General features: G+C 28.4%; 1 protein-coding gene across 2 annotated transcripts; it reads right to left on the minus strand.

Moving 5' to 3' along the window:
• Positions 1 to 386: 386 nt before the first annotated feature.
• LOC116767061 (opsin, ultraviolet-sensitive-like) lies at positions 387 to 27,998 on the minus strand. 2 transcript variants are annotated; one of them, XM_061521675.1, is made up of 4 exons: positions 27,840 to 27,939; positions 27,374 to 27,763; positions 2,267 to 2,397; positions 387 to 1,735 (listed from the first exon to the last, which is right to left on the minus strand). In XM_061521675.1, the coding sequence occupies exons 2-4, from the start codon at positions 27,733 to 27,735 to the stop codon at positions 717 to 719; spliced, it is 1,512 nt and encodes a 503-aa protein (XP_061377659.1). In that variant the 5' UTR covers positions 27,736 to 27,763; positions 27,840 to 27,939; the 3' UTR covers positions 387 to 716. The 2 variants fall into 2 exon arrangements, with proteins under 2 accessions (XP_061377659.1, XP_032513103.2); XM_032657212.2 differs by having other exon boundaries at positions 27,374 to 27,998.

The raw sequence follows: 27,998 nt of genomic DNA on the forward strand, positions 1-27,998 counted from the left end.
GAACGTTCTTGTTTTTAAAGGCGTTTAAAAAGAAAACAACATAAGATAGCCTGAAGACAGTATGCTTACTTGATGTGTAAGTATTAGGTAAAGTGAATTAATTTTTCTGATGTTAATAGTACCGCCAAATTAATACATATTTGCAGGAATTATATAAAAGTCACATTGATTGATGATTGATTGATATCATAGTTATTTCTACGTTATCTAATCATAGTGAGATGAATGCGACAAAATATGCATGATCCCTATGAACTGCAACAAGACCTACTCGTTATGAAGGAAAAATCCGCCGAAATATGCAGATATAACAAAATTCCTTCTAGATTTTTCTGTATCATTTTTTTTTAAACCGCGATGACAGAAAATTGTTAAATAAGAGGCACTGACAAAAATACTTCATATTTATTTGGTACATTTTACAACTATACACATTTAATATCACATTTATAAAAACAAAGTAAATAAATAGAAACTTTCTACATTAATTTAATAGTTTACAGAAATTATCAACAGTGTGCTTAGAGAATATTACTATTCTTATTTGAAAAGTAAGTGATCTCTACAAAAAAGCTACACAGATTATAATAGACAACATTTGAGAACGTAACATGTTTCTACAAGTAGCTACTTTATTTATCAAACTACATCTGAGTCTTGTATTGCTTTCCTATATAACATTAAACAAGACAAACATTTAACAAATTAGATTAGGACTAAAACGACATTTTGGTTGATTGACGATGAAAGCTTCTCTTTTTGGAGAATTGTGGCTTTGAATACCACGATGGAGGAGAAATCACATTCTCTTCCATATCTTTTATACTTACACTTCTCTGTGATTTTTGTGAACCTTCTCTTTGAGATACCTTTGAGGATACTGTCTCAACACAACAGTTCCCCATTTTGGTGGCATTGTGATATGGTATATCTTTCATTTCGACTACCTCCACATCGGTTTCACTGAGTTGTTTACTTTGTCTGTGCATTTTAGTTCTGTCTGTATAATAGCCAGTCGTTCTGAGAGTACCTCTCATTCTACGCGACTTGTCTTTGAATAGCAGCTTTTGGAATTCTTTACGGAATTTAGGATGGGTAATGATATAAATGAAAGGATTAATGCAAGCAGCTGTTTTACAGAATAAAGCTGGGACCATAGAAACTAAAGGAGTTATCAGATTTTTTTGGCCAAATATTCCTAAGAGAGCAACAATTGCGTATGGCGTCCATGAAATAAAAAATAATGCTATAACAATAATAACGAGGAGAGCTATCTTGATTTCAGCTTTTCGTTTAGCTTGTTCCTTAACGTGTCTAGAAGACAGTTTTTGCTCTTGATTTTTTGTGGAAATATTTCTCTTGCCTACAACTATTCTAAGAATACTGGTATAGCAGTACGATATAATACATAGGGGTGCCAGCCAAGCGGCACAAAAAAATATAAAAATAAAATAACGAGGTGGGAGTTCTTCTGTGAGATAATCGAAACTGCAACTTGTTAGAAAACCTTCTGGTACGTAGTTACCATATCCGATATCTAAAGCTGGAATGGTAGCAAATATCCCGGCATACAGCCAAGCACCGACAGCTAGCAAGCGGGCTCGTATAGCTGTTAGCGCTCGCAGCGGCTCAAGGGGATGAACCACGGCCCAGTAGCGGTCCAAAGCGATAGCTGTTAGAGTGGCAATTGATGTCGTACCGCTCAATCCACCCGCGAAGCCGTAGATCACGCAACCTGTAATGTACAAATGTTTCTGCTTTTAACATGTTATTGGGAAACTTGGAAATCAATAAATTACCTTCAGAATGTTCTTATTTATTAACAGAAACTAGTTACTGCTGGTTAATCGAATTGTAATTTTATTTCATGAAACTAAGGAAATATCAGAAAACGATGTAATTAATTCCTTTGTGTAACAAGTAAATAGTTTGATTGGATTTTGTTATACTCTAGGTATTCCAAACACCAATCTAACTCGGTATCGATTTTATTTGTAATTATCTACACATCTCCGTCTTATGTACATTAATGTGTTGGGAATTTGCTAAAATATGATATCATTTACTTCAAGGCTCCTGCTTTCTTGCCTAAATTAATAAGGAAATTGAAAAATATTGAAAGTAATATTAAATGTAAATTTAATATAAATAATTAACGGAATATAAATTTAACATTGTTATCCACCAATCAGCAACAAACGATTTGTTCGTATTTATTTTTAGCTTTGTGTGGCTGTATGGTTAAAATCTTATTACTTATTCCGACCTGTTTTCCCCAGAGCTGGTCCGAGATGAAAGGAGTTAAATATGAATATTGGGGTCTTGGCCAACATTAAGAAGTCGCTAAGTGCTAGATTAGCGACTAATATATTCCCTGGAGTCCTCAGGGTTCGGCATCTGCAATAAAATAGTATCATAAAATTATTATCCAAAACATATACAAAAATATGAATCGAAATTATATTTTGTAGAATAAATATTAAATTGAGTCCATTAAAATAGTAATTAAAAAAAAATAACAGAACTAACCTTCTTCGAATGTGAAAAAGGAAAATCGTTATCTGTTAATTGAAATATAGTCGAGATAGCTTTTTAAGTGATTTTTCTCATCTGTTTTCTTATTGGTTGGATCCATTTATCGGATCTTAATAAAATCTATATCTTATATAGTATACATGATTAACAATAAAAAATAACAAATTAAATTAGATTACATTTCCTGTATATATGTGGTAAAATAAAATAAATATGGGAATTTGAGAAGAATAAAATTTCCGGCATTACTGACATTCAAGAATATCCGGTTTTGGGGATTACGAAACGCAATTCTTATTTATTCATAAAGTATGAATAAAAAAAGGGACTTAACGTAATAAGTAACTTTTAATTTTATTACTTAAAATAATCGATATTTAATATTGACATATTTTTCTCTACTAACATTTAATTAATCTACTAAGCTTTTTTTAGTACATTTTTTCTGCTTCAAAAGACCGATATTAATGATTATTCTAGAGTTTTCATTATAAATTAATAAGAAATTTAAGATTCTTTTGTAAAACTATTTCAAGGATATCTTTCGCCCGTGGGAAGTGAGACAATATCCACTTTTATTTATTAAATTATCCGGAGGTATCTGTGAATTTGATATTGAAGGAGATATTCGGAAAACTAACTTTAAATCTGATTTAAACGATCAAACTATTTTATAATCATATCAAATCTAACATGAATATGTACAATGGGTATAATACTATAGAGAGTGAAATTGAAGGGAGTTTTATATTTCAAATGATTGTTACAAATACCCGGGATTTATACTCGCGTACGAGTCGCGACTACCGTTCTTATTACGAGCGTATTGAGACTGGAATCGTTTGTAGGTTACACTCTCGAGCGACTATTTAAACTGTCACCTTGTGCTTCGGCTAGTGCTTCGTCTCGCGACTCTTTTGCATAGTCACATTACATACAAAGAGTTAATATTATTTTATACATAAATATTTGCAATTTATAATACTGACGTAGGTACCTAATTGAATGACCAACGGGAACACTGCGTGTATCCCGTGACGAAGCAAACTTGGCCTAAGCAAACAGTGCAAAATGCAAAGCAAGGTTCTTCTATATTATTTAGCCGTAAATATTGTTCCTCAATACACGGGACATAATACAATTGGCTTAGTTCTTAATACATACCTGATAAGATTCAAAAAACACTCACAATGTTTGGGCTAGTTTATGAAAATCACATAAAAATTTGGACATTTGATTGATTTTTACTAAACTATTAAAAAGTAGTGGAAATTTTATTTCAATTATAAAAGTATCTACATGTATAGTAATAAAAGCTTTGGTGGATGGGTTATCCTATTATGTTAATGAAGTATTAGTAAAATTAAACACTATCGAATAAAATAACACAAATTAATGTGATCTAACTCTGACATGTTATCCCTACATTTTATTATAATTTTTATTTTTTCAACTTTTTATATTTTAAAATAAAGCTCAAATTTGCTAAAACACGTTTAACATAAAGTGTGATTATACTTTACAAATCAAACTATTTGTGAAAATTTCCTTGCAGGTTATCTGGTTCACATTTGAAGTAGGTACCTTGGTAGTGAACTTCACCGTTCACTTCAATATAAAGATGCTCGGAATCTGAATAAGATTTTATCTAACACATCCAAGTCCAAGTCCAAGTAAATTTAATTCAGGAAAATATAATATTTTTCGTAACTGTTTATTGTCAAAGACTAACCTACTTACTTGATTTTGATTTTTTTTAGATTCTTGAATTTTTTTAATGTATCTCAGTATATTTAATAAAATTTTATAATATCCATTTTTCTAAAAAAAATAATTATTTTTATTCTATCGGGAATTATGTACATTGTTATTTATATCCATTGCATCATACATTTGTTGTGTTTATAATTGTATGAATATGTGTTATAGTTATTTTTTATTTTGCTTTCGGATTTCGTTTCCAGTCCGCGGGGTACTAAAAGCGGTCAAAGTATCTCGAAAAATTTGGGACTTGCATACAAAATTTAACTCCTTACCCAATCCAGACGTTTCCAGGTCAAAAGCAGCAAAGGTACTTCCAAGAGGCCTAGCCTATCCTTATATCTAATCAAAACCAGGTCAACGATTCAGTTGTGAAAGCATTACAAACATATACTTAGCGTTTCTTTTGAATTTAGACAATTCTTGTGGTTTAAATTATGACAATTATTATTCAAGGAATCGTAAGTAAACAGAAAGTCAGACGAAAACAGATAGTATTCACTAATTAAATTTATAATTCGTTGATTACAATACGATTATTAATTTTAGCTTCGAAGACATTAATTTTAGGATCCTCGCCAAAAACAATAATTGAATTTGATTTAGATAAGCGATACATACAAAATATTTTGTCCATTATTTACTAATCAGGCACGTGTTGCCAAATCGAATATTCATATCTAATAAGCTTCCTGGTAGGAAATGATTAAATATGTTATGATTGACTCTGTACATGTTGTTATAAAAAACGCATTACATTTTGTGAAATACATAAAGGATAAAAGGCTTTTTAAAAAATAATAGCAAAGGTCTCAAAGGTACGAGGATATTTTTTTTATAGCTCATTAGTACGGAATTTCGAGTAAAACAATATTGTTTCATATCTTATTTTTTGTAAACATTAAATTTATTAGTAAAAACACGTAATTGATCCGTGGCTGTTTTATGAAAATTATATAAAAAAAAAATCTTTTGTTTTCATTACCTTTGTTTTTTTAATTAACATTATTAACAGGTGTGTTATTGCTATTTTGTTATTGTATTAAAAGGCAAAGGAATTTGGAAAACAAAAACATTTCAAAGAGCATTGGATGCCTCTCGATAAATATCTACTATCCAGTTATTTCAGATATTTATCAATATAAATCTTCGGTATTCGCTATTCTCTTCCTCTACAAAATATTAGGGTGGATTTGTTTGAGTCAGCTTACAGACGGACAAGGATTTCTTTATTTAGTAATATCAGTGCAAAATAAATATTCAACAACATTTTAAATTTGGAATCTCTGTTTTTGGTTTAAAGGTTTCAAGGTAAATAGTTTAGTAATTTTTTACTGTAAGATTAAAAATCATTTTGACCAAGTTTAAAGTACAACACTACACTACACTCACATGCACAAACACACACACAAACACATATAATACACATATTTGGAGTAGATACAAAAGTGTAAATGTTTCCTGAGACATGTATCACTCATACGAAGATGAAATATGTGAATCATTAACTTAGTAAATTTTCAAATCGGTTTCAAAGTAATTGAATGTATTAAACGAAGGACAACCGATTTTAATATAATAAAAATAATTCATAGAAAATATATCATGACCAATAAGGTCCTAGCTAATATAAGGCTATATACAGGCTATATATAAGGTCCTAGCCAGTAGGCTATATAGAAGATAAATATATCTGATTATATTTATAGTTTATATTTATAATTGTTTCATGGACTATTTACCTATCTTATTATCTGAAATTGTCTATAGAGACGATTTTATTATGATTACTCCATATTCGAGAAATTACAATATAACGTATGTTAAATAATCTTGAGACATATTTTATGGACTGAAAACGGGCTTAGAAAAAATCTTATTAAATATCTAAACATAAAATTTCCGAGATATGAAGCCCTCAGCATAGTTCCGATAATATATATACGAAAAACTATGTTAATAAAATGTTTGAAGATGTATAAAATAAGTGGAAACGGCCAATTTGTAGTCTGTCGATGCAAACGTGGGTTAAGAATACCGTTCTTATATTGAACAGGGTATCCTGAAAGCGTTTATTTTTAAATGTCGTAGTTTAATCCAGATGTATTTGCTGCAGACGTTTTATATTGCATCTGGCAGCTGGCATTTGTTTTATTAAACTATATTTTATTTCATTCGCACGAACACTAATCCTTACAGCTTACAATGTCACATTTTGTAGGTTCCCCGTTGCAAAGTTCTTGCAAATGATTTTGTAACTATAATTCTTAGAAGTTACATATGAAAATGTATACGTATAAAGATTATGGCTGTATTACGTTTAATAATAAATATTTCATTAAGTGAATAAAGTTCGTGGAAAACTTTAAGTGAATGAAAGAATAGTTCTTATTTTAATGTAGTAATTGTAAGTAGTAATAAGTAATTGGAGTAATGTACACGCCACTTCTAGAAAACTATCCATTGTCAGTTCAATTAAGGTCAATGGAAAAAATAATACCTATATATATATATATGCTATATATAAATAAATATATATGCACCAACCCACACATACACACACACATGTGCATCTGTACGAATATATCTATAGATAAATTATTCCTTGAAAACAAAAATAAATATTTATTAATATAATTTAAAACCGATTTTGCTGTAAGATTACAAAGCCAATAAAAACTATTTTCGTGAATACATTAATCTTCGTTGCTACCACTTTACCCTTTCACAGGTCCTTTAAAAAGACAAAATACTTCTATTGGCTATTGAAATACCTTTAAAAGTAATGTGTATATTTGTTTGATTAAAATCACATTTATAAATCATGACTTTATATATGAATAACATAATTTTCAATATAATTCAAAAGGTCTATATTTTTTTCTGAAAATTGAAAATAAAATTGAATCTGTTAGAGGTTATAAAGAAAAGGAACATTATCCAACTTTCATAAAAATATGTTATATTTTTATTGAACTTTTTAATTTAATTCCCCATTCTGGAATATTCGAATAAAGGCAAAAGTTTTATGTTCTCTTTAGACCTATATTTGTAGATTAATATATGTTAAGAGACTTGCTTAATTCATTTCGTGTTCAAAGGAACTATTATTATAAAAAATTCAATACGAAGAAAGAGAGATGAAACAAATTTACTATTTGATTTCTAAGAATTCCCAAACGTCTTTGGATTTATTTAATACATGAATGGAGTCACGACCAGTTGTAGGTCATATAAAACTTGTTTAGTTTTTATTAACAAAAGTTATTTTTAGAATTGTATTGATTAAATCGGCCAATTTTCTTCGATTGTTTTGATGTTTTTGAATTTTAATAAGTCCCTACGAATTAATTGTCATTTAACATTATACTAGCATCAATGAGGCAATCGGTCGAGAATCATAGACCAAAAATGCTCTACTTCATTTTGTAAGAGTTCTGCTAGTGCTGGGATGATATTAATCAAACATTATTAAGAGCCTCAAGGATTTAAAATATAAAAAAATAATGTTGATACATTTGAGAGCTGCTATGCCTTTACCACAAACAGATTCACACATTTACACACAAACACGTTGATTCTAAAATTAAAACGCAGATTTAGAAAAATGGACTCCAAAATATAATTTTAAATCTACAATTTTTAAGTGACCTATAAAAAAACCGTCGAGTCAAATTATGCATTCATGAATAAAATTAAGTGAATTTTGCATTTTACGTACTGGTCAAATAATAATGATATAAAAGAGAAGTACATTAAATTTAGCAAGTAGAATACTAGTAGATCTAGGACTTTCGCGAGTTTTATTCATTTAAATGAAACTAATATTTTTCGGATATACTACGCGTGTTTTATTTTTTGTTAAACCTACATACTCCTGACAGACAGACATTCACATCTCGTCCGCCCGTGATCACGGTTGCTGCAAAGTAACCGCAACGTCGAGAGCATGTAGTTTTAACAAAAAATAAGGAATGCGTAGTATATCCGAAAAATATTAGTCTCATTTAAGTAGAATACTTATGTAGGACACATAGAAACCATAAAATTGGTATTCATATAAAATTAATCCAGTTCAAATTAATAAAACGACATTTCTTTATATAAGGCTCTTAGAATTCTTGATAAAATTGATATTAGACTAAGTCGTTAATAAAGTATCAGTCCTGTTTGCCTGGAGGCTAAGGCCTGCCTCATATATAAAGTTGCGGGTTCGAAACCTGGCAAGAAGCAATTTGATTTTTTCCGAGTTATATGTAATTTCTAAGAGTATTTGGATACCATTGACAGGCGGTGAAGGAAAATATCGTGAGGAAATCTGGAATTAAAATTTCAAATTAAAATATATCTCTTATAAATCACCCACAAAAATTATTTCTTACTTTTGAAGTCAAATATAGCAAGTAATTAAAACGAATGCCTGACTTAATTTTTAAAGTCGGGCAACTTTTGTTCATCAGATTAGTTTAAATATTACACACATATTCAAAATACATTTATGCTACTTTCGGGTACTGAATTTTTAAATACAATGTAATATTAAATCATGTAGTGAACACAAATATATCAATATGATTGTTAAGAAACTATCGCTGACTATAATAAAATATATTAAAATACTAGTGAAATGTTTATATATATTAAATTAATAATATCATGAGGTGCCAAAACTTAGAATCAACGTATCAGAGTTTTTCTATCTGTATGAATAAGAAAATAATAGTTCCTTTGTAAAAACGAATTTAGAGTAAAGTCCGTCTAAAGTCTAAACCTTATGAAAAAAATTGTATTTGAATTTATATATAAGTATGAATCATCTTTATGCTCGTAGCATTACCTTTACCTGCATTAAAATATTATTGTATTTACAAATTTCATATCAGTAAAATTTATATATTAAGGATATTTTATTGATTAAAACTTTTCCGTGTGATATAGAAAAATTTAATGAGAAAGCAATAAGCAATGGAAATTCATAAATCACACCGAGAATCAGGAATCATTAACGAACTGGGAAACTATTTATCAACTATTTGTATATATATACATGTGGGGAAGTTATAATTGAATGTCAACCCTTTGTCAAATGACATTTTAAACTTTAACTAAAATATACTTAAACTAATATAAATAAAGTGATGCAAAGACGGGGTTGCCCATTGAAGCCACAAATAAATTGAAGTTTATCTCATACAAGGTTAAAGTAGGTTAAAATATATGACACATCTCTAATTTATTTCATCTCAAATGATAAAATAAATTAGAGATGTTTGTATCGCATTCGTCAAAGGTTTGATGCTAATTTCTTTACAACAAAGTTAACAAAGGTTGTTAACTTAGTTTGTTTAAGACGTGCAATCGATAAGTCTAGCGATGTTCAAAAGAGTACTCAATTATTCCAAATTTTAAAGAGACCTTCACTAATGAGAGTTGGTTGTGCAAGAAATACAATTACTATCTTTCGCCGTATTTAAAATTTAATTTGGTTTATTTAGATGCTTTATTTACTTTAATACCAGTTGTATAATGGACTGGAACATCAAGTTTATGATGGGATAAAGAAAAAATCAGTTTTATGTAGGTGTAACTCATAGTTAAAAATATGTTCACGTTGTGATCGCTTTTCATAAGTATAGCAATGTACATGTTTTTTTATGCTTTTATTAATATGTTTTTAAATAAATATATTTAGTGAAATCAAGAGCCGCTAAATCTATTTCAAAGGCTAATGCTTTGCCACCCCTTCTTATACAAAAAAGAAACTATGATTGCATTCAGTTGATATCATAATTATTTTTATAATAGTTTAAATATCAGTGGAACCCTCAACAACAAATACTAAAGGTAATTTCCATTCTGTTTCCTCCAAAACCATTTACGGATCTCCTGCGATTATCTTGTCTTATAGCAATAAACTAATTTAATACCAACCGTAAAAAAACAGATTAAGAAAGATAAGTGGATATTTAGAAGAAGGAAATTTTTTACTTTTCATATTTTCTTATTACATTTTTCTCAAATAGTAATTATCATTAAGCTTACTATTTAGTATAAATTACGTTTCTTTTACTAATGTTGATGTTATCCATATATCAAAGTCTTTTTGTCTGTTTATGTTTGAAAACTAATGTTACATTTCAAATACGAATAGTTTTCCTATGTTACTCCTTTATCATATTTCAATATTATTGATAAAGGAACATATGACGTAAAAAATATGGTTCGTTATAATCACATATTGTAAAGAATGTTTCTATATGTACATTGTAAATACATATGTATATGTTAATTTCAATATAAATACGTAATTGATACTAGTGTTGTCTGTATATTTATTATTGTACGCTTGTTGTTTTGAGCAAACAAGATCATCTGCTTCCAAGAAGAATCTTCTGTCTGTTATCGTCTCTTGAATATTAAATTCACTTTAGTGATTATTCAAAACATGAAAGTTCTGAAAGTTATCTCTCAGACCAATAAGCTGCTGTAAATATACAGTTAATTAATTTTGTGAGTTTCAGTTTGCAATTGACATTTCTTTTTCAGACTGAGTCGCAATCGCTATGATATTGTTCTGTATGTGTCAAATGTCCGCTCTCAACTGGGAAGAAGCATAATTATTTTCTAGAACTGGCTAATGTACTAAATAATAGGTGGATAATAAGAAAAATCTAGGATTTTATTATTTAAAACGTCAGCCAGTTTTTTGTGTATAGGATTTAACTTTATTTAAAACTAATAATTGGACTGTAATAACAAAATGACAGTTTTGAAGAAACTAATATCAAATTTGTACTCGAACTCTTTATAAGTAGACTTAAAAGATTGAAATATGATTAACAATATATATTTTAATTTACCTGCAAAGGTTTTTTCTCAAACAAGTTTTTATTCAGGTTCCTTTACATAGATATATTGATTTTCTTGGCGATGATCAAATTGAAAAACCGAGTTTTTGGGTCTTTGGATTGTCGATAAATCGCTAGACGGCCATATCGATTGACCAGAACTTCTTAATGCATTTGGCCCGACAGTTTCAGATAAATATCCGTGCAACTTTGTATTTCGCGCCAACTTCTTAGAATCAAGACGATATAAAACTTTGAACTCGCATTGTCTTGTCATTTACATATTCGCTGACGTTGCATGTATTTTAAAAGATACTTTAAATTTGTAAATTTTGTATTATACACTTTTAATTTAACTTTTTAATAAAAACTTTCCTCAGTTATAAAGTGTGTTTAAGCTACACATTATTGGTTTGGAATAATATTTTACTAAAAATTTTAATCTTTTAATCACTACATTTTTGGTTTCTATTTCACAACAAATTATAATTTTTTATTGTATAAATAGGTCTAAAAGAAAAGTTTGTTTAATGAGACTTAAAATTGCTTTCTGATATAGATGATTAAAAAAGATTTTTGTTGCTATATCTTTTACTACTATACTAATTTTGTTTTATAATAACAGTTTTAACTCTCGTTTTATGGGATGTTAAACTGTGCTTTTAATAATTTATCCATTTTGTTATATTTTTTATCAGTAATAATGTGAGTATTTAGTGCATCGTAACATAAAAGGAAATCTTGTTGTGTTTAATCCTGATTTTTGTGAATTCCGAAATATAAATGAGACATTTTAATGTTGTTTAAAATTAAATAAGGTTAAGATTTGTGGAACCAGATATTGAGAATGGTTTTACAGCTTTGATCCATATTAATACATACATATATTTTTTATATACGTTTGTAGTATGTCCATATAATGTCTACTTAAATATATAAAAAAAATTGTTTATTGGTGTGGTTATTTGATTAAGATTTCATCTTTGAATATTAATAGTTATAGTGTGTTATTATATTGTCATTAGCTTTTACGAGGATATATACAAATTTATTTCATTCATAGAGGTAAAGACGAAATGTATATAGGTGGAATTTTCCAGTAAAAAAGTGTCCGTGAGTCTCAATTTTGATTGTGTTATACTCTCGTATAATTTTAATGACTAAAAAGTAAGCAATGGATTTTTCTCAAGACTCTAAAAATGGGGAAAGACATTTAAAAAAATTTAATGCCTATTAAGAGAAGGAAATTGTGTTTTTTGAAGTTTATAAAATAGTGTCTCTAGAGACCAGAAAATTTGCTTTTCATTATAATGCAAAATGTTGGTATTTTTTATCACAGAGGAGAACCTTGTTACAGGTTGTGAGTATAAAGGTTTTAGTTTTGTTTTTCGATCAAAACATTATTAATGATATCTGAGTATTTAGCTTTCTTTAATTTAGGCTCATCCCTAGTACGATCGATATTTTGTTTAAATAGTGTGTATATGTAAAATTATGGTGTAAGTAAAATTTTCTAAAATAGTAATAAAAATGTCAAGACACTATAAAGACTAAATAAAATTTTACCTTTTTAAAAATGTATTAAAATATAGTGTATTGATTACACAATTTCTCTTGTAAAATTTGTCATTCTTATGAAATCAACAATTCTTAATACGTGACATATTATTGAGATGACTAAAAGGCTTTTGCGAATAAACGTTTAAAATGAAACTATTTTTTTAACACGGACATGCATATCTGTCAAATAACAAAACACATATAAATGCTGTGTGATTTTTACTACATTTGTTAGTAAAAAAAAAAACTTAACTACGATATTTTTAAAGATTACAAAATAAAGATCAAATATAAAATGTATCGGTTATAAAAATCATAAGCCATTAAAATGTTTAACAGTCAACCACCATCAATGTAACTTCCAGGGTAAAAAAAAAAACGTAGTAAGAATGAAAGAATAGTTACGAACTGCCAGTAAATTGACTTGAAATGTATGCGGTAATTTCAATGTACAAATGCTGCTATAGTGTAGTAAACTTATGTACAAGTCATTGGTACATTTTCTATATAAGTCTCCATCCGAAGCATAAAATTTAAACTGATTGGTAACACACGTAAAAGTTATATACTATGTAATATTTTTTGGACCTATTATATTATATATTGACCTATATGTTTAGAATGTTTAAAGTTGTTAGATTTTTTTATTATATTCATATGTTGATATTTTCAATAGTAATATTTTTGTAACTTTTCGAACACTCTTTATTTATTATGAAATTTTAGATATTACACATATAATATATCAGTATAAAAAAATTAACATCTATGTATACTAAATATACTATGACTGTACAATTGTTGCAAAATTCTTATACCTATAATAGCATGTAAGGAAAACGAGAATTTAAAGCTGAAATTAACTTATTATATGCGTTTGAACTCGACGAATCCACTATTAGAAAATGTATAAAAATATCTTCATTGATAATAAAGTATGTCATGTGCAACATAAACAATATTTAATTTAAAGTTTCATCTAAAATTACTTTAGCTTTAGATTTACCAAGACTATGTCCGTTGAAGTTAAAAATATTAAGGAATTATATCATAAAGATTGAATTATATCGAATTCTTTACCTCGCTTAATTGTATTTTGCCCATGAACATTAAATTATAAGGAAGAGTTCGTATAATATAGGTATGTATGTACAAAAGAGAGTGGTCCCTTTTTTATCATAAGCAACATCATTCAATGTCAACATTATCGAACAACTGTATCAGATAAAATTTAATTAAAATTTTGTCTCTTGTGACAGATGGCAATATCTAACGGCCCTGTTTAAGGGGTTACATTGGATGGTTCTTTTTTTTTTTTTTTTTTTTCTCTCGTGGGGAAATGCTTAATGCATACTCTCTTGCTTGGGGAGGAAGAAAGAGGAGTTATGTCGGACTCTCGTCCTGATAAGGACGCACTACCGACTAAAACCCCACGGGTTGTCCCACGCGCCGCTCTTCTGCTAAGCCACAGGGCCCGCAAGGCGATTCTGCTGTGGTACATTGGATGGTTCTAACATAACCTATTGTAGTTTTTATCGGTGTAAGGTCAGGAAGTTTGAACGAAAGTAAAGAAAAATAAAAAGATTTGTTCAAAACGATCAATTATTTTAGTTTTCAGTGAATTGTGCGAAAAGATTTTCTGTTAAAATATATTTACTATTACATCTTTCGTTTCTTCTGTTTATTTATAGTAAATATAATAATATATGTTACATATTATACTAAGGTACAGTTTCATCAAAAACAAAAGATTATGTAAAATAAATGAATATTTATTATATAACGGAATATTTAAGGTCATAAAATTTTATTACCTCATTCACATATTGGAAATCGGTATAATACAAAAGTCAAAATCGTCTTTCATCTGACTTAAAACTGTTTTGGAACTAGGATCAACTTACAGAATAATCCTAGCGATTTTTTTTTATTTATGAAAAAGTTCCACATTTAAAAGCAGATATTTTCATTTAATATCAATGAGTTTGAATTTATCTCCAAAGAGGCTTTAAACAATGATAAATTTCATTAAAATAAATTACCGTTTCGCTCTATTGAAATATAAATTATAACCGCAAATACGTTTCCGACCGCGACCAAAATTTCTGTCAGAGAACACATTTGTTTGTTATTGTACTGAGCATTTCATTTAGTTCACATTAAAAGTAAAGAGTTAAAAAAAATTTTTTACTAACTTAATAAATTGTTTTAATTAGTTCTTTACAATCTAGCGAAAAAGTTTAAGTTATATTTAATAAAAAAAAAAGAAAATAGTAGTTGGTAGTACTTTTATTAATATTTTCTACAAGTTCCAGGCGTTCTATGACATACAGCTTAAAATTGATAAAAAATAATAATTAAGTGATATAGGATTTCAGAAAGTATCTGAAGCCATTCTTTTATAGCAATAAGAAGTATATAATACCTTATAAATGATTCAGAAATCATTTGAATGTCTCTGAAAACGTCACATGTAGAGGAATTTAATTTTGTATTTTTTTTTATTGTAGCACCGAAAACAAGTACAATGGAAATTAACGTATTGATAATAAATGATTTGTACTGATGATACAGATAAATTTTTTGCAAAATAAATTAATAAGTCTATGCTTCGAAATCGTATACTGATTGAGCATTATAGAAAAAAAAAAGAAACAAAATCTGCATTTTTTTTTATTTTTGCAGATAGAAATAAAATTCATAGAAAGTTTGAGCATATTGTTAACAAAACTAAAAAAAAAATTATGTTGCTCAATAAAATTTTAAAGATCTCAAAATAAAATTACAAAATTTATAAGACTCGTTTTATGTCATTCCTTATTTTTAATCAAGAATAAAGTGTAACTAGTTTTAACAGTTAAATAATTTTATTTCTTGCACCTTCCTTAGAAAATTTTATTGTATTAACTTTTTAAATAGCCGTCTAAAATATTAGCTATGTCTGTTATCACTTCGAATAAACTCGCAATTATATATTTCGTCGTTACTTGAAACTACTTACATACAAAAATTATTATAAATATTTCTTTATCAAGTCAAGGTTTTTTGTTATATTTTTTTTATAAAACCAGTTTATCACTAGTGATTCCGTGCACGTCTCTCAATGTTTTCAATATATTGTTGCAGGATCGTTGATTCCGCTGAAGTTAAAATACACTTGTGTGTTTATTGCTTACAGTTTGCAACGTCACACTATATACTAAGCGCTTCCCGTTTGTCTTTCAGTAATATACGTTATAACTATGACGTTAACAGCTTTATGAATGGTCACCTGATAACGCTTCATAGGTAACGCGGTAACGAAAGATGGGTGTAATTACTTATAAAGTCAGTTTCTATTCCATTGATAAAGTAATATAAAAAAATTTGAGATACAAAGATATTTAAATAAAATTAATGTTTACGGATTTTCTACGTGTTTTTTTTATTATTATATACACCCGAAGTGTCGGTTTCTTTGCAGCAACCGTGATCACTTGCAGACGAGACGGAAATGTCTGTCATTTGGTCTTATTAAAACACGTTATGTAGCTTTAAAATAATAAAAAACGCGTAGTAAATACGAAGATATTAGTTTTATTTAAAATGCATCCTCGCGAAGTCTCTATCTCCTTATTTCAAGATATTGTTTGAAGATTTGTCGATAGAAATATGAGTTTTTACAAGTTTTGACATAAGTAAGTTGTGACTTATGTCAAAACTTGTATAAATGGACTGTGGCCCATGTGGGGCGTGACAAGGCATATATGTGTAAATAATATATTTTAAATAAACATGGCTTTTTAGGGATTTAAATAAATTATATCGGAAATGTGTTTTTGTAAAAGGCTAAAATAGAACAAGAGAATCGATTTAGAATTATACAGGAGCATTTGATGATTTTTTTGTAATCACGAACAGAACAGAAACACGTGCAATTAGTGCTTCCAATGTAACATTCTTAAGATTCTAAATTCAACCGTCTGCAGATTGTTCAGTAAAAATATATAGTGTATAAATGTATGTGCATGTTATTTCCCCTTGCTTCCAGAATATTCGTTTTATATAATAACGTTTTAACATTAAACCAATGTTGAGCTTATATGTAAATTAAAATTTAAATTAGATAAAGTAGAATGAAAAATTCATCGTTCTCGTTTCTTCGAAATTTTCAAATTTTATTTTGTTTTAATTTAAACGTTTTTTAAAATTCACAGTTTACATATTAAGATGAAGAAAATAATGAAAAGTTGAAGCTATAAACCATTAAATATTAATCTTAGACTAAATAATTTATTTTTTATAAAATACTACTATTCGAAGTTAAATACAAGAATTGCTTAAAAACTTCAGGTATAACTTTTAATAACTTAACTATGAGTTTTAATTTATAAGAAGTAAGAAAAATATTCCATACAAGTTTTAAAAGTCCTTAATGATATTAATGAACGCTTCGAATAATATCAAAGTCTTGAATACAGATATATATGACTGTTATATTCTTATTTATTTTGTAATAGTTATTTTTACACGACAATATGTTTGTAGATCGCTTTGATGTTTTATTTTATATACTTTATAGCGATACTTCATGTCTGCGATGTTGTATGTAGATTTGCTGTTATTAATTCAAACATTTGAATTTATTTTCCTATTCTATAAAAGTTCTTTTATTTCATTTAGGAGTAAAGTTAAATTTAGTTTAATGGATTAAAATGTTATGGTCAGTAATTACTTCGATGTGGTGTTTATTTTAAAATACCAAACTAGTTCAGGGTACAATAGAGATATAGAGTCTAAAATGTAAAACTGTTTTCTGGACTAGATCACATCTAAATATATTCTATATTCAGGGAGTTTCATCTACTTCAAATGGAGAGCTGTTGGGAAATATTTTAACACAGAAATCAATAAATTTCTGTGCCGATCTCAAACTCAATTTATGATAGTTTAAAAAAACAGGAAAATATTCTTATTATTTCTATAAAAATGTTTTATAAGATGGCGGTTTAAAAAAACGAATTTTTGTATTCTTTTATGTAAAAAGATTTAAACTGTTTTTTTATTAAGCTCTAGTTTTCTTGATTTTAAAATATTCTTTAAACTTTATATATGTTCACGAAACTTCACTTCACTTCACGAAACTTTTTATATGTCAACGAAGCTGAGCTATTTTAATTAAAACTATGATTTAAATACGACTGATAACCAAAACCTATGTCCATATATTACAATGTACCGTACATACATTTAAATTCCAGAATATTAATGCAATATAGTAAGTGATATCGCTGAATTGAACTACAACATGCAACATTGTTTTTGTCTCTAATATAACTTAACTTCTGGTGTACATAATTTAAAATATATAGTTATTATATATATATAAATATTTAACTCGGATGTTTACTGATATTAATTAATAAATTTCAATCCATGTACATCAACCTTTAAATCCTCCACATGTTCTTTGAAGTTCTAAATCAAATCTCTTAGAAAAAAAACATATAAAAACTCTTTCGCTAAAACCTACATAGAACAATAAAATATCTTTTTATGACTTTGTTTTTCCGTGTATGGGCTCTCGTCACCTATTCACTTAATGAACCCGATGTCAGCTTAGATCATTTCTTGATTACGCAATGTTAACAGAAAATCTTCCTTTGTAGATATATGAGTAAAGTTTCAAATGAAATAGAGTCTCTTTATCGGTAATGGCTAAAAGCAAATTGATTTTTGTTAAAAAGATTTTATAATCAGTAGGTAAGTAAGTATAAATGACTCATTTCGTTGTGTGAGCGCCTAACGCCCAGACTTGACTGGTAAGTACTTTATTGTAAACTAAACTATTGTTTTAAACTTTTTAACTAATATTTTACCAATATTAACATAAAAGAAAATAATAAGAATATACATATATGCCTCCACTAATGTTATAAATGCGAAAGTAATTCTGCCCATCTGTCTGTATGTTACGTTTTCATTCCTAAACCGTTGAAACGATTTTGATGAATTTTGGTATATAGATAGATGGAACCCTGGAGAAGGAAATAGGATTTTTTTTATCCTGATCTCGAATCCCGATCCAAAAATTACGACAGTTTAATTGCGCAGCACATTTTTGTATCATGATACCTATCCATAATTCAAATAATCAGCATATAAAATATTTAATTACGATAACGGTCCCGAGTCCGATCTCGATTCCGATCCCAATTCCGATGGCGAACCCCACCCCGATCCAATAATTACACGGGTGGAACCATGAAGTGCAGTTCGGGTACAGTGGCTGTAATGTTAATCTGTCAACTTTTATTTCGATCAAGATCCCAATACTAATCCCAATCCCCATCCCGACCTCGATCCCGAAACCAAAACAGCGGAACCGTGAAGTGCAGTTCGAGTTCAGTGGCCGTAGTGGCACAGAACAATTCTGATGTTCACACGGACGGAGTCGAAGGCATAAGCTAGTATGTATATAAAAATGAAGCATTATATGTACTTGACATTATCGCGACTTAAATGATTTAGGTTAATGTTAGACATGCCCGCAGTAGCTTTGTATGTTGATGGCAGCAGACGAAATATTTAATTAATTTTGCACAATTTCTTAAAAAAATGTATACAAGGTGCTTACCTTTTTTATTGTAGTCTTAAAAAAATAAAATGTTGTGTAGTTTAAATATACATAATTCTTTCAATCGACTAATTTAGATAAAACTGAGAAAGTAAAAATTTATTTTAATCAATGGAAAAATAAGCTTAATGAAACGAAAAAGATGCTAGCCCTAACCAAATTGTTGGTAACTTTCTTCGATGTGCACACACAACTATTCCTGTTTCTGCATATGTATACATAATAAATCATTACTAATAGAACTTGTCTTCGTGTTTGTATCTTCGTATAAAAGCTATAAATTTTCAATTTATGCATGTAACATGTCTTGGCAAGCAAAATTTATATGATTATTATTTATAGATATATAATTTTTATTTTCATTAGATATTAAATAAGTCAATCCAATTTTTTATATTCGCTTTTTTTTCATTTCCGCAATAAGGACACATCAGAGCTGTCATAAATAACAGATTATCACAGACACAGCTGCAATGGGAGAGTTTTTTTTTGAATGAGGATCAAATAAAAATTAAAGAAAAAAATATTTGATAATACCTCTTTTTGTCATAAAAATACTTTTTTTATTATATTTAACAAGTTTTATAGGTCATTTTTCTTGTAAAAAATTGTAATGTCATATTTATAATACAAGAATAATATTTCTTTTGTAAAATTTACTGTCTTCTAGAATAATCGTAATATGCAAGTATAATCTTTCTGTTTATGACACTTCTAAAATAATACATTTAATAAGTAATTTATATATTTTTCTGATGTTTGCAAAATTATAGTACAATGAGTAATCCAATTTAAATTAATGAACATCATATTTAAAAGCTTAGGTTACACCTAGGTTTTATTAAAAATTAACATCTATTATATATTGTAAAATAATAATGAATTATTAAAAAACTAGGAAAAACTAAAAATAATACAGTTTGTATTTAACTATTCGAGAGTTAAATGAAAATGTTGATATAATTTTATAGTGACATAACGGTTGGCGATGACAGCACAGCTGTGATGCGTAAATTAGAATTATTAAACATTTTATATCCATGGCAAATAATATTAACAGGTTAAAGTTTTTTTTTTAATTTTGAGCGACAGAGGTATCTTATCCCTAAATAATAATAAGTATCTGTAAGCTATTAATTTTAAAACAGCCATAAATAAACGGTTCGGTTTCAAGATTTACTGTCTCATTTGAATCTATTTCGAATGACCAACTTCTGCCTTATTGTTATATTTGGACACATTCCAAAACGAAATTTGTTTCATCACTGACACGTCTTCATGATATTAGAAATGGAAATTTAGGAATGTTGTATTGATGCGCATTGTAAACTAATTTGGTTAAAAATAAAACAAAAATCCATTTATGTATTGAAACTATTATGTATTTTCAAATAATATAAATTTAAAGGAGTGTGTAGATATTAAAAAACTGTTTATTAGATGTAGTTAGGACCGTTGATTTTTTTGTTTCTGAAAATACTAAGCCACAGATTATCTTAAATTCGTTAGATTAAATTTATTCCTTAAAAAGAATAAAAAAGAAAAAGCTAAAGAAGACGGAAATGGTACGTATGACATGTTTAAAAATTCTCATGTCGAAAAATCTTATAATGATTTCTGGAATGCGATTCTAAAGATCCACGTTTCTCGTGATGTGTTATGAAATGTGTGCTACTAGTAAAGCTATCGTAAATATAAAATGCTACAAGCTATACATAAAAATGAACAAGCTTAGGATTTATGACCTGATTTTTTTATAACAAGCCTTATATCAATGCTTAATATTTGTCGGATTTGTCAAATTTCACACTTCTATTTTTTTGTATTGCAATTATTCTCTATTTTTTGTTTCTTTTATTTATAGGTACATATGTAATACAAAATATAATATTATTAATAATGGCTAGGGTTTAAAATTTAAATATTTGACTACGAGAATAGTATTTTGATAATCAGAAAGAATTGTACATTGTAAATGAAATCATGCATGGAGATAGATGTCATTACAGAATAATTAAAATAGCATTAGAGCAAAATGGTGAACGACTATTGATTTGTATCGATAAAGTCGGCCATAGGCAAAAATACTTGTATTTGGAATTTTTATAAGAAAAAAAGTTTGTAACATAATATATTTTTATAAAATAAATATATTTGAGCTCCCGTTTCGAGTATAATATAATGTTAATTTATATATATCCAATTATTGTTAACACACTTATACACTTATATATATATATTATGTGACATGCCAGGAATATTAGGAAAGGCTATGGATGATAATTCTTTAAGGACAAATTTTTAAAGTTTTCACTTGTCTCACGAAAGTCGTGACTTTTGACAGTGAACTCTCAAAAAGGCAAAATAAAACTGTTTATCTGAGAATTTATTTCCATTCACAGTCACTTATATTAGATTAAACTAAATGCGTTATAGTTTTTAAAACATAGAAAAAACTTATTTTATAAAAATTATATGGCGAGTAATTTAAAGTTTTAAAAAGGGATACAACATTTTCATTCATAAATCTTCACATAGATAATGGATATTATCATAATTCACTTAGTAAAACTGAAAACTATAGTTTTGTTTTTCATATAGGATATTGTTGAGTAAGCCGTTAGTTTTATTTAGAAACATTGAACACTAAGTATTAATTTTCACGAGTCGAATTTGTGACAAGACACTGCAGATTGCAGATCTCATTGACATAAGAAAAAAATTTTAACCGATGATTGCGGCTATAAGATATAGGATTAAGTTACACATAAAATACACGCTCCACTATCAATCTCTCTAGAAAGAATATTATATTTGGAGTCCATTTAAAAGTATTGCAATCAATTTGCCATTATTGAGAAAACGTTGAAGTGAATCTTATAATAAATGTTGTAACTTAGTATAATATAACATCACGTATAAAATTCTTTTCGTTACATACGTCTAACCCTTATCTTATTATAAAATGTCAACGAACTATACAATGCCCAGAGAATGATGAACAGCGGTTTGTATGTCACGATTTTATGTGAGGAAATACATACATATAAATCACAGGTTTTATCAAGGTCCGTTATTTAAAAACATATATATGTTTTGTACAACAGATTATATATGGTGGAAAATAAAAAAAAGAATTATTAAAGAGTAATTAATCTAAAACACTGCCAGGACCAGCTAATGGGAGAAGTCTTTAGGAATTTCTTAGAAAGTTATATTCATATTAAAGATTTCGGTTTAATCGTACAAGCAAAATATACGGCTCAAAAACTCCTACTTTTGTATTGGTTAGAATCATTTCAGCTCTATAAGATGAATATTAGTTTCACAAAGATTATAATGTTTGAATGTATGTTAAAATTAAAATGTAATTCTAATAAAATCTATTGAATAAACATATATTTTTTTTTCTGACTCATTTCTTCAATGTCACCAAAATAACTAAATTGATTTTTGTGAGGAGGTTACAATAGTGTAGAAAATGTTAATTTAATCAAAATAAGTACGGCATTTTTATATGATAAACTAATTTCTGTAATATTTATAACGAATCAGAGAATAAAGAGTTTTAAACAGAGCATATTAACACGTTTGTTGTCAAATATCCTAAAAATTAAATGATTATGTAATGAAAGGTTAAAGATACCACAAATTGCAGCCACAGATTTGTGTTTCTATATTAACTATATTAATACCAGGTTATATTATAACATTATAATACATAGTTTTACTTCATAGTATGATAATATATATCAAATTCATATAATTTTATGATTTTGTAATACATTTATTTCAAGAGTCAGCCATTTCGCAATATGAGATATTAGGAAAATGAAACTGTATCATAACATTCGTGATATCATCGAATATTGCATTTGTTTGCAAAAATTCTATTTATTATTCGAATTGCTATCCGATCTTTGGAAATAAACAGAATGCAGCGATGGAAATGAATAATGCAGCGCTGAAAGCTATATTTCCGTGTATGTATTTATGTACTGGAAGAATACATGATGTGCTCGAGGATATGCGGACCTAAATATTTCATAGGAAACTATTAGTAGTTTTTTTTAGTTTGAGCTTCAGGTTACTTGCTGTATTCGCTTTGTTTAGTTGGTTGTGGCATATAAGACGGAAATTAAAGTATTTTTTTATATTACATATGAGAAACCGAATATCCGAAACCTTAATAATAATTCAATGAAAATGATATCTGTGTATTTTGTGTTAATTCTTTTCAGTATTACTGGTTTGTATAAACATGTTTTCGTTTAGAAATAATACATTATCTTGTTACGAACAAAAGAGTGACTAAGGAATTGATTTCATATATTCAAAATATTTTTTAATGAGCCATTAAACACAAAATTAATTAATATTTATCAGGGGAAGACAGCTTGTTTGTTCTAAGCAATCGATTGGGAGACTTGAAGAAGCAATTTTGAAGAGATGAAGTGAATTAATCATAAATTAAAAATAAAATAATTATACAAAGATGTCAAAAAAATATGTGATTAATTATTTTTTTAATAAAAATAAAGTAAATATAAAATTTGTAAATTAGAAAATACTTGAATTAACAGGCTTTGAGTCCTGCAAGAAGAGTAAAGTTTATTAATTAGGAAAACAGGTTGGCGTTCTTGATTAATTAAAAAAGACTATTTAATAACATCAAATTTTATTTTTTGTAAGTTAATGACTTCAAAAATATTATATGTCATTAATTAGTAAACAAGTACTTGCAACATTGATTCAATTTGAACTTAATACATTTTTGGAGTACTCTGAACACGTTTGGATGTATTTGGAATTTTTTAATGTGCCATATAGGTTTTGACCTTAATTGGATTACTACGGAGTAAATGAACTCTCTCTCAATATTTATAAATATAGTGTAGTTTCTTTGCAGTTATTTACTCTAGCTATTAATTATAAAACCCAAAAATTTCATTCACTTCATTTGTGTATGTTTTATTTATACTTTCCAGTTGTCAAACCCTTGTTTTATTGACAAAGCTTTCACACACAAACCACCATAATTTTTTTCTCTAACCATTCATCCATTAAAAACTTTGAAATCTGCAATATATTTTTAAAACGCCTTTTGGTTTCTGTAATCTATTGTCGGTTTGTGGTAAAGTGTTTCCTCAGAAAAGAAGAGGAGAATTGAAATATATGTGAAAAACCTTATTACTTTTACATTTTTGACAGATTGTGACTCTTGGAGATCCATTTATCTTTCAAGTGTCGACTTTTAAAGCAAAATCTTAATGCTTCATTTAATGTTGCGCATTTCATGCCAATTTTTTTTAATATGAATTAATTAATGTGCGTGTAAATGTGTAAATATCATAGTTAAAAGTGCGATGAAATTCCTGTTTTTCAATTTTTCTCCAGTTTATCGTGACTATTGTTAATTTTATATATCACACTGTCCCTGTATTTAAAATTTCAATTTGTTTTCTGTTTTATTGACATACGTGACTAAGACACAGAGCGGGTCATTTATTTTGGTATCTTGCTTAACATTATATTAAAATTGTATATACGACGACAAAAAACTTCTCAGCATTCTATGGATTCATCGAACGGGTGTCGGGTCCATCAAGTGGCAGGGTGAGGAGTTTTAACTGTGCCTGGGACTTGACACCCAAAAGTTCGTTTAAGGGGCTCCTTTTTAACGCACGTAAAATGGTCACCTCCACCGTCCAAGCTCCTCTCTCTACCAAATTTGAAACAAACCTATTACTGCTGCCTTCGAAGTTCGTTCAAAGAATGAATTGATGTTAGTTCTGGAGAGACCCAAGTCTTTTTGTAGGTTGTAGAGAGATTTAGCTGTTATACCTCTCGCTCCCATTTCTACAGCGTACACATTTTCGTCGAACCTATTGTAAGTGAGTTCTTTAGTGAGCTCGTAGTACTTATTGACCTTAATGGCATGGGCTTTGGGGATGTTGGTTGCCCAAGGATTTTTTATTTATTCAGATAAGTATCCATCATTATAGTCCAATCCGGAACTGCTTAAGGATAGAGTATGGATTCTAGTTGATGGACCAAAACATTGTATGCTTAGAGAGACTACTAATGAAACATATTTGTAAATTTCTTTCAAATAAGTGAACTCACAAGATTTTAGTGTTTTATATGGACTTAAACATTTTAATTCTATTTAAATTTATTAATAATAAATAGTCACAATAAATTTGTTTTGCAAACAACGAAAAGTGATTTTGACAAGTTTAACTTGCATCACAACATCCGCCTTAGAAGACAAGATCAAACCTATGTTAGAGGGATGGCAAGAAAGGAACATGGAAAAGATTTTTTTTACATCAGCAAACTTTTTAGTTACATACTAAGTTTTTAATTTCGAGGGATTTTTGGGAGCCAGTTACCTAATTTTATTACATCTCTATATGTATGTGTATATATATAGAGACAAAACCTCTCAGCATTCCATGGATTCACCGTGCGGGTGCCGGGTCCATCGCGTTGCAGGGAGAGGAGCTTCAACAGTGCCTAGGACTTGCGACCCAGGTGTAGGTTTAAGGGGCCCCTATCTAACGCTCGTTAAACGCTTACCTCCACTGTCCAAGCATATATTAGGTTTTATGTAACGAACTTAATTATTTATTTTAGTACACAATAAACATTATATAGGAACAACATTGTGTTCCTTGTTAGGTACGGAGCTTATGATTATAAACAGAATATTAAATTTTAAAATATTAAAAACCGATGATTTATATGAAGGGATGCCTTTCTCTTTATTATGTGCGATTTTTCGGGTGATTTAATGGATTTTATCCTATACTTTACGCGCACAAAAAGGAGATTGTAGTGATATATATAGGATATATACAATAATATTATCCTTGAAAACCAAGTGAAAAGAGCTAAACGGGAAGTCACGAGGGACAGCTATACACTGTACTGAGAACCACTACCAGACGGCCATCGTTTATCGATACCAAGATTTCGTTGTACAATTCAGACTTTCACTTTCCGGTTTTTATTTCTGCATGAATGGCTTTAAGCCCTTTTTGTACCCTTGAAAATACGTAAGTAAACATGTTAGGTACTCATTTATAATTGTATATCACTAAGTCAAAATAAACCGCATATGAAAGAGAATCATCTGCACGTTTAAATTATGCGCATGTGTAATCAGATCACTCAAATGGAACTAATTTAATTTTGCTTATATTTAAAAAATTAACCGTCCACAGTATAATTGAGAAGTCAGTTTTGTTTGAATCATATTTTAATTTCTTTTAAAATAGTATGAGTGTAAAAATTCAATGTAATTATTTATAATACACAGAAAATTTTTAAAAGAAGCCTTAATAAATAATGTATAACTTTGATGATTTTTTGTAAGTAGTATTTACCAGGCGACGGTAATTAATAAAATTTATACCCAAAAAGAGGTAATTTTGGTATCTTCTGTACAGGGTTATACATAAATGTAAACAAAAATTCAAAGACCTTATTCCGGTATTTTGTTTACAAAAATAATATTAATAAAAAATAATATATAAAATTAATATTTTTTTTTGTTTGATTTACTATTTTAACAATTTATGTTATTAACTCTTTCGGAATTATTTCCGTGTTAACGTAAATATTCTTATTAATAGTAATTAATAATAGAAATGTTATTATTATTTCTAGGACCCTACTTAGCTAACAAGTGAAAACGTTTCTTTAATCTCACGTTAAATTTTACATCGGAAATTCATAATATAAATAAACTTTTACTCAACATAATGGTTGACAAATGTGTGAGGACTAATACGAGTATAATATTTGTGCCAATTTTTATTTTAGGTTTTAGTTAAAAATATATAACAAATATATTTCTGGTTGTTATATGCGTCCCTGTGTTTATTTCAGACGGCGAGCATTGTCGTTTTTTATGAGTTTAAGATGCAAAATAGTTTTTATTAAAAAGTTTTTAGTGGGTGGCATTCCGTACAGCATTTATGTTTGGTGACTAACCTTTACACATTCATACAAAACACATCTAGTGGAATATATAAAAAATACTGACCTATAATACATTAATAAAACGATGGAGTTTCCCAGTAGGCCGATTAATGCCAGCATTATATAAAGCACTGCCAGGGTATAATGCAAAGACGGCTTTGGAGGCGGAAATTGCAGCCAATGGGAGTCGATATAACTAATAAATCCGTCTGTGAAAAGTCCGAATCTATACCAGTCATCAATCGGCCATAGTTTTTTGAATGTGGAAACTGTCACTACTGAATCATCTTCTTCAGCTGAAGTAGTGTTTTCATATAAGCTATGACTATTTCCAAAGAAATATTGACTTCTTTTAATTCTCGAACTAATTATCCTCTTTAACTTGTTATAGACGCCGCTTATCCTTTTACGCTTTTTCCACATCATTAAGTTATAACATCTCCATAAACCCTGCCTGCGATATTTGATGTAATCCAAATTAACTATTTGATTAACACTTTCTTTAACATCACTTTCATTCAAAATAAGACCTTGTTTTTTCCCCGTCAGCGTATCACATTCACATTTCAACTCAATCATGAATATTATAACAACTATTTTAGTTACTTTGGACATTTTGCAACTTCGTATAAAGTTGTATGACGATCTGTGGAGAGAGACCGCGCCGGCCACAACCGTCTGGCAGACGT

The sequence above is a fragment of the Danaus plexippus genome, chromosome 10, assembly GCF_018135715.1.
Source record: "Danaus plexippus chromosome 10, MEX_DaPlex, whole genome shotgun sequence".
Lineage (NCBI taxonomy): Eukaryota > Metazoa > Arthropoda > Insecta > Lepidoptera > Nymphalidae > Danaus > Danaus plexippus.

Bases quoted from the DNA above. Each gene is read 5' to 3' on its own strand.
- LOC116767061 (XM_032657212.2), bottom strand. From the start codon at position 27,924: ATGTCCAAAGTAACTAAAATAGTTGTTATAATATTCATGATTGAGTTG. The intron at 2,398-27,373 runs GTCAGTATTTTT...ATTTTATTGCAG, and splicing joins GTTTTATTAATGTATTATAG to ATGCCGAACCCTGAGGACTC. The intron at 1,736-2,266 runs GTCGGAATAAGT...TGTACATTACAG, and splicing joins ACCAGCTCTGGGGAAAACAG to GTTGCGTGATCTACGGCTTC.